General features: G+C 46.3%; 1 protein-coding gene across 1 annotated transcript in view; it reads left to right on the forward strand.

Moving 5' to 3' along the window:
• The window catches only part of adcy2a (adenylate cyclase 2a), a 58,072-nt gene that overhangs the window by 44,935 nt on the left and 357 nt on the right, over positions 1-12,780 (forward strand). Inside the window, exons 19-25 of the mRNA XM_056601478.1 lie at positions 831-1,015; positions 3,593-3,677; positions 7,394-7,552; positions 8,112-8,258; positions 8,533-8,643; positions 9,609-9,720; positions 12,473-12,597. Of these exons, the coding sequence (XP_056457453.1) occupies positions 831-1,015; positions 3,593-3,677; positions 7,394-7,552; positions 8,112-8,258; positions 8,533-8,643; positions 9,609-9,720; positions 12,473-12,597 (924 nt within the window). The remainder of the gene's footprint in view (positions 1-830; positions 1,016-3,592; positions 3,678-7,393; positions 7,553-8,111; positions 8,259-8,532; positions 8,644-9,608; positions 9,721-12,472; positions 12,598-12,780) is intronic.

Here is a 12,780-nt window from a genome sequence, read left to right on the forward strand (position 1 = left end):
TTTGTAGACGCGCTTCTTCAATGGGCTGTTTCTATAGCAAAACAGGCTGCACACTGTTTTGTCTCACTACTTTGATGGGGACTGAAAGTCCTTCTGCATATGTCGGCAGAAAGTGCTGCTGTTTTGGAGGGATGCCGCATACCTCTACCCGCTGAGATGTCAACAATGGCATCCGCACTCTGTTCATTTATAGATCAGCTTGGTTTTTAGCTCAATGCCTACTTAGCACGCAACGTTGTTTATTTAAAATAGCCTTGGGTGGACTGTTTCACACGCCCTTTATGGCCTAAAGAACGATCCGTTCCACCACTTATCTCGGGAATGGGAGGGTTGGGCGCCAGTGTTTTTCTCGGTACCTCTGAGATCACCATTCAGATGTTAATGTCTGTTTGTAATGTCTGAAACAGCTGCTGTATCAGATCAGCTGTGAGATAACATGGGAGCTTTTTTGGCCAATTCCAACAAGTGATCTGCGCGTAACACATAAAGAAATGATCACAATACTGTCTAGTAGTGACTCCATTACCACCTTCATTTAGTCTGTTATAGTGTTTCTTACTCGTGGAATATTTGCCCGCCCGGCAGGATTTTGAGTCCTGATTAACAGTTTTAAGATGATTTACTCATTAGACAGAGTTATTTTTTGTAAACACCCATTTGAAAAGTCTTCAAATATTTTAAGCGGCTTTGAAACAAGCATAAAAGGCTGAGTGCCTTTTAATCTCAAGACTCAATTATGGACCCTTCGCTGAAAGTATTGCTCTGCCAGCCGTTTTAACATCAGCAACATATAGCAACCCTCTCCTTCTCCTTCATTCCCTCCCCTCCAGTACTTCATCTACAGTTGCATTCTGGGCCTGATCTCCTGCTCGGTGTTCCTGAGGATCAACTACGAGCTGAAGATGATCATCATGCTGACAGCCGTGGTGGTTTACAACATCATTATACTACAGACGCACGCGTCCCTGCTGGATGAATACAGCACGTTCCTGTACAGGACGGAGACGCTGGACAGGTGAGCGGGCGAGAGTCGATGGATGAGGGTGGGAGAGAGGGAGAGAGAGAGAGAGAGAGAGAGAGAGAGAGAGAGAGAGAGAGAGAGAATCTGCTAAGCTGGGTTCAGGAGAGAGGGGGGGGTAGAGAGAGAGAGGGAATTTATGATTGACGAGAGGCATGGATGGAGATTGGAAACGGTGTGCGCAAACACACAGCCGCTAAAACATTTCTCTCTCGCTGATCGATGCAATGTCACTGCGGCGTAGCCAGCAATGCTTGATCAAACAAGAGTTAGCACTCTGTATCCATCCCCGACCCCCTCACACCCCGCGCCCCCCTCCCCGCTACGGCGAGGGTCCGCGTCTCGTCCCGTCGCCCGCCGTCTTCACCGTATCGCCGTGCGTCACTCGGTCGCCCTACTTTGTACCTTCCTGCTCTGAGGTGTTGCCTGTGAATGGATCCAGGCAAAGGTTAGCGTGAAGGGGATTCGGTGTCCTAGCAAACATTGACTTTGAGACGGGCCAGCGCAGAGCCACTGGATCCCAAGACCTTGAGTCGGATAGGGGTCTTTCGTAGTGCCATGCTCTTTGGCAGTTAATCCACCGATTTCCATATCCGTTCAATTATTCCCTTCCTGCGTCGAGACGTATCAGCATAACGAACTGATCCGTCGCAACGGGTTATTGGTCGAGCACTAGAATTTTTTTTAAAAACGTTTTTTTTTTTTGCAACCGGTATATCTCCCATTGCAAAAAGGCATCAACACTTGAATTAATGAGTTTTTAATATGCTGCCGCTGGCCTGGCTCAGACCCAATATAATCACGTTATCCCCTTAAAAATTCATCCTAAATGTTCCGAACATGCAGCGAGAAACGTCAGTTTGCCACGCCTATTTTCCCTGCATATGGTGTCCTGCCTTATCGGACACCTTCCTAGCGATAGGCTAAGGCCACAGTCATTGTCTCCCTATAGTCTTGACACCCAGGGGGGTTGACTGTCTTCTGGTCGACATAAGGTCAATGAAATGTGAACAAAATGTCAATGCCAGGTCTGGGAAGAACCGTGTGTGTGTGTGTGTGTGTGTGTGTGTGTGTGTGTGTGTGTGTGTGTGTGTGTGTGTGTGTGTGTGTGTGTGTGTGTGTGTGTGTGTGTGTGTGTGTGTGTGTGTGTGTGTGTGTGTGTGTGTGTGTGTGTGTGTGTGTGTGTGTGTGTGTGTGTGCATTTGAAGAACAGCCATTGTGTATTACTGAACGTGTGTGTGTGTATGTACGTGTGTGTGTGTGTGTGTGTGTGCGTGTGTGTGTGTGTGTGTGTGTGTGTGTGTGTGTGTGTGTGTGTGTGTGTGTGTGTGTGTGTGTGTGTGTGTGTGTGTGTGTGTGTGTGTGTGTGTGTGTGTGTGTGTGTTGGAGTGTGTCGCATCACCATTAGAGGATGTGACACATGATCGAATGTAGACCAGGGACATACAGAAGCCGTAAAAGCCATGAATATATAAGATAACCTCGCCATTGCCATCGTCTAAAACCCACCGATCCGGACCTGCATTGTCCAGCGTTCCTTGTCACGGTCCATGAGCGGCTAAACGGGAAAGAGATGGGAAAACCTTGGTGTTGGCTCTCAGGGAAAAGGTTAGAGAACATGGGAGAGTGATTGTGTACCGAGACCTTAGGACACTGTCCAGAATAATGGTGTTACCGGAGTGGGATACGAATGATTGACTATTGTTCGATTGCCGGGCAAAAGCAAACTGTTTTCGATTTTGTTGACACTTCAGCTTCAAGCATCAGGATTTCTCTGCGATTTAGTTGAGTCTCTTTTTTTTAGATTTCGTTTTTCAGTGGTACTTTCAAATCAATACTTTGACGCTTTATTGTTTATTGATACCCTTCACATGCTGATGTAAATATGACAACTTTGTATTAACAGAAAACGAGGTAAACCACTCTCTCTCATGGTCCGACAGGCCTCATACAGGCCATGTTATCAAACTGGTACTAGCGTCAAGGCCAATGTTTCAGAATGTATTTTGGTAATATTTGACATTGTTTGGTGTTAATAGCATGCAGCCGCTCGTACGATTAAATATGCCGGGATAGAAAATAATGGGTGTCGTGGGTAGTCGTACTCCTCAGTCTGCCGGTAGAAATTCTGATACCCGAAGACGAGCCACATGTCAGGGCATAACCCGAGTGACAGCCCTGACAGAGTGACAGCTGGGAAAAGGGCACTCTGTTAGCCAATCATGACGGCTGGCTGCAGACTGCTGGCTTGATCCTCTGGGGTATTCCCTTTATTTATTCCTTGACGCCATGTCATTCTCCACTGCACTTTTTTCTCTTTTTGTTTCATTTTGTCGTTTAAACTGTCACTGTCAAAAGTGAGGCCAATTTCCACAAAAAACAGTAGAACATTACGGCACTGAAGCATGAGGAATCCTTTTTTAACTCTATGTACCTTTTCTATTTAGTTGATCTTTCTTTTCTCCTTTCTATGGTCCTCTATCGAATCTTCAACCCACATTGATTCTTCCCTCCCCCATTCACCTATCTCTCTCTCACGTGGGACTGTTTGTCTTCCTCCCCTCTCTGCCCTAGGCCCGGTGTTCTCAAAGACCTGAAGACAATGGGCTCTATCTCCCTCTTCATCTTCTTCATCACCCTTCTTGTGCTGGCCAGACAGGTAGGTCCACAGCATGGCTGCCCTGACACTATCGTCCTCATCTCCACCCATCCATCTAGGGCCTCTGAGACTCCTTTGAACTGTGCATCCATTGTTTGCATCCATTTTGTTTAGTAACATTAGCTGTGTTCGAAATCGTTCCCTATCATGGATGTAGTGCACTAAATAGGGTGCACGCCATTTTGTAGGGTGTTCGAATTCTCAGTGGTCCACTATATAGGGCACTATATAGTGGACTTAAAATAGGGTACATACGATGTTCCCTACATGTTACTCCCGTATACCACAATGCAATGCGGTTGTATTTTTCCAGGGGAGAAGAAGCCAAATGACCGCGAAAACTAATACATTTAATGATGGAGTCTCCGGGTTTCGTTTAGAAATGTCAACAATTTATTTGGGATTTGACATAGAATATTTAACATAAAAAAATTATTAAACAAGGAAATGTAACATTCAACATCAATACAACTCCAGCTTTCGTCGTGAGTGCCAGGTTTGTTTACATGATGTGGGCGCATCTGTCTGCGTCACACAAATACCCGGCGCATTTACTGACGCAAATGACGTTTAGAAATGTTCAGCGTAGTGTCCGAATTCTCGTTCCCTATTCCCTATATAGTGCACTATATCATGTACACTATATAGGGAATAGGGAACGAGTGTATAGGGAGCGATTTCGAACACAGCTATTGACTGAAATAAGACCTACTGTCCAACCAGTAGGGAAGCGAGTGTTAAAGGGGTTGGGTTTCTTCGGACGAATGTACTATTGTAAGTCGCTTTGGATAAAAGCGTCTGCTAAATGCCCTGAATGTAAATGTATTCAGCTGTCTATATATAATATTTAAAAATACACGTTCATTACATATCGTTTTTACAACCTATTAACGCCAACGACAAAATGGCCCCTAATGTGTCAGAACCAGCAGGGAGGAGACGTCAAACACTTTGGTCATTTCAGTCAGAAACCATTCGCCACAGGTGTTTCTCATAACAGTGATTACGGCTCTGCTACTTTCATGTACCAGGGCGCAGGTTGAATTATCTTTTATAATGACCGTTTCCTCTTTGAAGGGTCTATCCCAGCCGTTAAACGGATGGCTAATTTAAAATGTTATGAAAAGGGTGCGGGACTGGAACAAATAGGATCATGCTTGTGATCGGCCAGGCTTATGAATGGTCCCATTGGTCAACGAGGTGTGAGGTTCCTCCGTATTCTAGACGTCCTGCCTCAATAACATCCAGGAAGTGATAGTGGCTGTTTCCGAATGTGCAGCACGCATCCAAACATTTGTCACCGTTTTGACTACACACAGTGAACACAAAAACCAAAAAACAAACCTGAATTGAAGGAAAGTACAGATTACCAGGGACTTTAAGAGACTTATGCAAATGCTGTGAAAGCAGACCTCTGAGAGCCTGCTTATTCCCCTTCCCTTGACACAGGTTCCTGCCACTGATTAATGGCCGCCAGGCTGCTCTGGGTTGTGTTGCTGTGAGAGTTACCTGCTGTGGGAGGCTGGGACCACAATGTCTGGGTTTTTATCTTTCTACAATGCTTCTGGTGGCCTTTAGCAGACTTTTTATGACATATGGGCCAGACTCCCCCTGGAATGGCTGAAACCGGAGTGTGCAAAGTCGAGGCTGCCTACGTACTGTTGATGGTGTTCAGGCCAACTGGGTCTGCATTCCCTACAATGAGACGCAGTGAGGAACCATGAGGCTTGGACACTGTGCCTTGAGGGGTGCTGTAACTGACACACGCATGGAGCGACAGTAATAACAAGCAAAAGTCGACAGAAGCACGGAGAACGGTGCAGTGCACATATTCACGCATCATATACAGTGAATCGAGACGAAGCTAGTGAAGCTTACGACTGTGTGTGGTGTGTGTGTGTGTGTGTTTCTCTCTGTCTGTGTGTGTGTGTGTGTGTGTGTGTGTGTGTGTGTGTGTGTGTGTGTGTGTGTGTGTGTGTGTGTGTGTGTGTGTGTGTGTGTGTGTGTGTGTGTGTGTGTGTGTGTGTGTTTTTTTGTTGGTGTGTGTGTGTGTGTGTGTGTGTGTCACTTTTGTCTCCTGGTTTCGTCAAACTTCTGTCTCCGTCTTACAACTGGTTTCCGCGGAAACAAAAGAAGTCACAGAAACACATATATTTCCCATCGGGTGATCCTAGGGTATTCTCAAATACCCTAGGTAGGTATGAAGAAGCCCCGCCACGTCAAAACAGATGGCTTCGTAATCTTAATGTGCTACTGTTACTCTAAGCTAGGATCCGACTAAGTCAATGTTATATCATTATAAACAGTGATTAAACAAACATGTATTGTGTTGTTGCGTGTCTGTGTGTGTCAGGGAGTGTGTGTTTAACATGTAGCCTTGAACAGAAATGCTTGTAGGCTCTCAAAAAGGGGAGCAGAATCCACATGGACGAGGATACCGGCTATCAACAATCTAACCCATGAATGAAAGGCAGCTGATCTCCTGAGTTATCGCTGTGTTGTGCAATACCAAGGCCTGTTCTGACATCGCCTAGGCATGGACACAGACATCTTTATGTTGTGGATCCGATTAGTTCTGTGCTGCTGCGCCGCATCAACATGCTTGTTGCATGAGCACAATTTGCATAATTATTTTGCTTGCATTTTCTATTAGGATGACAAATGTGTTTCTAGGAATGTGTCATCAGAGATAGCAGTGGCCCCGTCTTAAGCCTCATGAATTCCTTATGAGTAGAATGGTTTCGGAGGTGTTGTTAAGATCGATATCCTCCCATAGTCTTTCAGCCTCTGTTTCACTCCTGTTCACAGCGAGCAAAGTGGCTGTTGGATGACTTACCACACACATTCATCCAAAAGGAATCTCTTAATATTATCAAGATACATTTCAACGTTTGAAATTAATCGACCGACGACTGTTTATTGAAACAAACAACAGTGCATCCACACAGTGAATCCCCAAATCGTGTTTGCGATTAATACATAACACACAGCGAAACCAGTTGTGTTTCTTTCTTTTATTTTACGCCCTCAAGCCATAATGTGTTCATCACATGGTGAAACGGCAAGTGCTCATGTAGGTAAGATGTAACAGCGTTAGGCTGAGAAATACCATCTTCCCCTCCTCCTCTTCCTCTGCCAGCGTCCGTAAGCTCAGCTTATCTCCCTCCCCTCCCACTTTGTCTTAGCCAGGCCTGAACCCTTGTTGTTCACCCACCGCTTATCTGCATCCAGCGCAGAGACCGTGTATGACTGATGACTTCACCAAAATTGATTTTTGTGGAGACGACAATGATGTTGCATTGTGGTTCGTCTCATTTCACGACCGATCCAACACAAGAGACACTTTCTTGTGAATATTTAAAATGTAACAATTGTCAAATGCAGCCTTTTTTTTGGTGGTGAAAATTGAAATAGAGCATGAATAGATCCATTGTGTTTTCAACATTGAGCCAAAACTCTTGCTGACGCTTTTTGTTGAGTAAAATATAAAAAGAAAATACCTCATTGTCATCACTACAATTGGGAATTATGTTTTGTCTCTGCCTCTGTCTCTCTGACTCTGTCTATTTCTCTCTCTATTTCTGTGTGTGTCTCTCTCTCTCTCTCTCTCTCTCTCTCTCTCTCTCTGCCTCTCTGTGTCTCTGTGTGTCTTTGATGGAAGCAACGCTGTGCAGCTGTACCTACAGCCTCTTCACCTCTGTGTCCTCTTCTAACAGAATGAATATTACTGTAGGTTAGACTTCCTGTGGAAGAACAAGTTCAAGAAGGAGTGCGAGGAGATCGAGACCATGGAGAACCTTAACCGCGTGCTGCTGGAGAACGTTCTGCCCGCGCACGTCGCAGAACACTTCCTGGCGCGCAACTGGAAGAACGAGGTGGGCGAGAAGGATCTGACAGCCGGGGGCAGATCCCAAAAAACGTTGCGTAAAAAAACTCTGTACTGTTTGGAGTACATTGGCAAGGAAATCAATCGTTTAAATGGTCGGCCAAACATTTTTTAAAAGCTGGTGTCAGACTCGGTTCTCTACACCCGACTTGAGTTCATTACAGTAGTCTGTTAATGGTTGTATTGATCTGTTAAAATAATGTCGGTTGTTAATTTTATTGCGCATATAACTACTGCATCAGGACCACAAATTCACACATTTTCAGGGGTTGTATAACTGCATAAACGTTCAAGTAATGTTGCAGTCCTGTTGGATTGGAACTGGTAGTTTGACGGATATAACAAACATGGATGTTAGTGATTCCCTTTTGGTTTAACAATTTCCTTTCTCTCAAATCTTTTTTAAATCTTTCACATTGAACTTCAAACCATGGCCCTTGTTTAGAGTTCCTCAACATGGTGGATGCGTATGTGTATAGATGTGTGTTGCCGCCGGTCTCTCCCGGCCACCTCTGTGTCTGACACCCCTCTGCTCGGGCCCCTTGCAGGACTTGTACCACCAGTCGTATGACCTGGTGTGCGTGATGTTCGCCTCCATCCCGGACTTCAAGGAGTTCTACACCGAGTCTGACGTCAACAAGGAGGGCTTGGAGTGCCTGAGGCTCCTGAACGAGATCATCGCCGACTTCGATGAGGTATTGGGAAACTACGATGTTGTTCGGCTGCCTGTAGTCATTACACTCGAAGTAACTTCACTTGAGCAACACAATAAGTTATTAATAAACCCTGGACATGTTGACCTTCAATGAACAGAAAGGGTCTGTCTCAACAAGTCTTAATGCAAAAAAAACACATAACACACAATAGGGTGCGTTATGTTATACAAACCCCAAAAGTAGTGTTTTATGTTCCTAATGAACTTTCTGTATTTTGATGTCTGTGTGTCTGTTTGTCTGTCTGTCTGTGTAGCTTCTGTCCAAGCCTAAGTTCAGTGGGGTAGAGAAGATCAAAACCATTGGCAGTACGTATATGGCTGCTACTGGGCTCAACGCATCGCCTGCACCCGAGCACACAATGCAGGTACGGTCATGAATCACGCACAAGCATACACACACACACACACACACACACACACACACACACACACACACACACACACACACACACACACACACACACACACACACACACACACACACACACACACACACAGACAGAGACGGACACGCACATACACACATAATTGACTAATTATTGAATAAATTGGCACTGAAAGGAAATATTGTACAAGTCCTAATATCAAATGTGTATTAGGCTATTTCCTCCTGATTTGATTGCATTAATCAGGAACTAGCAATTACCAAGGGCCAATCTTCTAACTGTAGTGTTTTCTAGGACATTGATTCATTAAAACAGCTTGACGGTAAAAAGTAAAGGACTATCAGAAAAAAAGATAATACTTTAACAAAAAACCTGTGAAAAAAACAGTGGGCGGCAAAATGTTCCCTAAGTAGTTAGTCTCTGTTTACAGACAGCTTTGTTCCAATTCTCTCAACTGGCCCTGCTTTCTGAGAACTAGCTCACTCAGCAGGTATCTTTTTATTCTTTTCCTTGGGCTCAAACTACACAATGCTGGGCAGATTAACATTTATCTTGACATTTACATTTAGCGGACGCTTTTTTACAAAGCGACTTAGAAAAGTGCAATATATTGATCTCGGTACAGTAACGATGTTCATAGAAGTGCCAGGAACTAAGAATTGCTAGGTGGACCCCTTCAACGTACACAAAAAATATAGGTAGGATAAGATGCTACACAATGCTAAGTGCAAGGACGTACTATATGCAATCAGTGCGTTAGAGGGGGGGTTGGGAGGTTGCTATGCAGAGTCCAGGTGAACTCTGAACACCACAGACAGACGGACCTACATACAGACAAACAGACTCTTAACTCACATAATGTTTTACATTCCATTAGTGTGTGTGTGTGTGTGTGTGTGTGACACCAGTCCGCCTACACGTGTGTTTCTGTGTGTCTCCAGGAGCACGACCGACAGTACATGCACATCGGGACCATGCTTGAGTTTGCCTTCGCGTTGGTGGGAAAACTCGACGTGATCAACCGGCATTCCTTCAATGACTTCAAACTCAGAGTCGGTGAGTCACACCATCGATTATCATGGAGAAATGAACAAAGCTGTAGGGGGAGGAGCATGCGAACGTCTCTCTGTTCTGATAACCTGCCTCAGTAGACACTGTGTCCCCTCGGCGAAACACCATTGCAAGGTAAACAGTTTGAGGAACACAACATCGACATTTCCTTGACGTAAATTACAATAATCACAGGCAGGAAGAGAGTTTGTGGCTGATTCATTCATTTGACACATTACAACCCTCCTTCCAACAGGAGGAGAGAGAGGGGGGGAGCTGGAGGAGAGAGGGAGGGAGGAGAGAGCGAGAGAGGGGGGAGACGAAGGGTGGAGGAGGAGTGCTGGAGAGAGAAAGTTGGAGGAGAGAGAGAGGGAGGTGGAGGGAGAGCGAGAGGGGAGAGAGAGGAGGAGTGTTGGATAGAGGAAGGAGAAGGAGAGAGAGAGAGAGGTGGAGAGAGAGGGAGGTGGAGAAGTGTGAGAGAGGAAGGGGAAGGAGAGGGAGATGGAGAGAGAGGAAGGTGGAGGAGAAGTGTGAGAGAGGAAGGGGAAGGAGAGAGAGAGGGAGGTACAGAGATTGAGAGGAAGAGAATAAGAAAGAGGGGGCAAATGGTGTGTGCTACCTGTGCTCTGGTGACACTTCACTCCCTCTCCAACCTCTGAGGGTGGAACTCAGCGGGGGGCAGGCTATTAACTCAGCAGTGTGTGTGTGCGTACAGGTGCACGTGCGCGCAGTTATCGCCCCGCTGTGTCCTTCTTCCCGCAGCCTGATGAGCCTAATGCGTCTCCCTGGATCAGAGCGCAAATCCCCTGTGTGTGTGTGTGTGTGTGCGTGTGCGTGTGCGCGTGCGTGCGTGTGTGTGTGTCTGTGTCTGTGTCTGTGTGTGTGTGTGTGTGTGTGGGGTTGGTTTACAGCGCTCTGTAGTTTGAGCCAAACGAATAAGAAAGGACACCTGCTGGCTAGGCTAGCTGTGACGGAAACAAAGAATCGTGTAATTTATTTTCTTGTCCACTTTAGCGCAGTCTTGTTGTTTTATATTTTCGCTTTGATAGTTCTTGGCGATTTTTGTATGACACTGTGTAGTAAAACACGTTCAGGAGCCTCAGGCACGCCAAGCCCTCCTTGTTGACGTCAGACTCGGCGTAGAACTCCTTGAAGTCCGGGTTGGAGGCGAACATCACGCACACCAGCTCATTCATTCATTGGACACATTACAACCCTCCTTCCAACAGCAGGAGAGAGGGAGGGGAGGAGAGAGAGAGGGAGGAGAGAGAGAGAGAGAGAGAGAGAGGGGAGACGAAGGTTGGAGAGAGGAAGGTAGAGAGAGAGGGAGAGCGAGGGAGAGCGAGAGGGGAGAGAGAGGAGGAGCGTTGGATAGAGGAAGGAGAAGGAGAGAGAGAGGGGGGTAGAGAGATTGAGAGGAAGAGGATCAGGAAGCGGGGGCAAATGGTGTGTGCTACCTGGGCTCTGGTGACACTTCACTCCCTCTCCAACCTCTGAGGGTGGAACTCAGCGGGGGGCAGGCTATTAACTCAGCAGTGTGTGTGTGCGTACTGGTGCACGTGCCCGCAGTTATCGCCCCGCTGTGTCCTTCTTCCCGCAGCCTGATGAGCCTAATGCGTCTCCCTGGATCAGAGCACAAATCCCCTGTGTGTGTGTGTGTGTGTGTGTGTGTGTGTGTGTGTGTGTGTGTGTGTGTGTGTGTGTGTGTGTGTGTGTGTGTGTGTGTGTGTGTGTGTGTGTGTGTGTGTGTGTGTGTTTGTGTTTGTGGGGTCGGTTTACAGCGCTCTGTAGTTTGAGCCAAACGAGTAAAAGAGGACACCTGCTGGCTATGCTAGCTGTGACGGAAACAAAGAATCGTGTAATTTAGTATTTTCTTGTCCACTTTAGCGCAGTCTAGTTGTTTTATATTTTCGCTTTGATAGTTCTTGGCTATTTTTTTCACACTGTGTAGTAAAACACCAGCGATATAAAGCACTGTTGTAACTAGACCTGCTCTGGGCAGTGGCCTCTTCCTGAAGAAAGCCTTTCCCTCCGGGGCCATAGTTTGACTCAAATAGGGCATTTTATTAAACCACATTCAATTTCAGGACTTTGCCTTTCGGCCATATCCTTCTTGTGTTTAATTCAAAGACGAATAAGTAACATCTGTGCGTCTGCAAGTCTGCCATCGAATCGTGTCAATGGCGCTCGTCAAAAAAAGGGCTTATCAGAATGTAGGTCAGCAAGGAGGGCGAGCAGATGCTAAGCACACAGTAGCATGCTCACTGACAAATGTACAAAAGCAGCTTCTCAGACGCAGGAGCCCAATACATTCACTTGCTGTACTTCAACGCCGGACAATGGCGTCCTGTATGGCGTCTTTTTGTATTTGTTCCAGTGGGCATGATGTTCTATTCGCTTGTTGAATGCCAAAACTACCTTGTTTCCTTGACTACATACTGTGTGTGTGTGTGTGTGTGTGTGTGTGTGTGTGTGTGTGTGTGTGTGTTTGTGTGTGCGTGTGCGCGCGTGTGCTCGCTCACTCTTGGGTTTGCACACTTACGTGCGTGTGTTCTCGTCAAGAGATATTCATAGATTAGCAACGCACCCAGTTCAGCGTGTGTGGCTTTGCGTCACAGCACATTCGATTGATCGGCAATCTCCGGTATATATATCCAACGAGTGTCCTCGGCAAGATATAATCCTGGACGTGTGACACATCCAGCATATACTCTGTTTGTTACTAGGGTCTTATTGTTGCTTGTGTCCTGCTGTCCAGGTATCAACCACGGCCCGGTCATCGCGGGGGTGATTGGAGCCCAGAAACCGCAGTACGATATCTGGGGGAACACAGTGAACGTGGCCAGCCGAATGGACAGCACCGGAGTCCTGGGGAAGATACAGGTGAGCTGCTGTCACTCTGGCGGGCATCAATTGAACGCTCGACCAACAAACACACACACACGCATGAAACTACCAAAAACACCTCCTCCTCCAGGCCTGGTCTCCAAGATCAAACATGGAGTTGTTATTTCCGTGTCACACTCCCAAGTACTCCATAGTGCTCGGTGTGTCGGTAAACTAGCG

This window comes from Gadus chalcogrammus, chromosome 11, assembly GCF_026213295.1.
Source record: "Gadus chalcogrammus isolate NIFS_2021 chromosome 11, NIFS_Gcha_1.0, whole genome shotgun sequence".
NCBI classification, from domain to species: Eukaryota; Metazoa; Chordata; class Actinopteri; order Gadiformes; family Gadidae; genus Gadus; species Gadus chalcogrammus.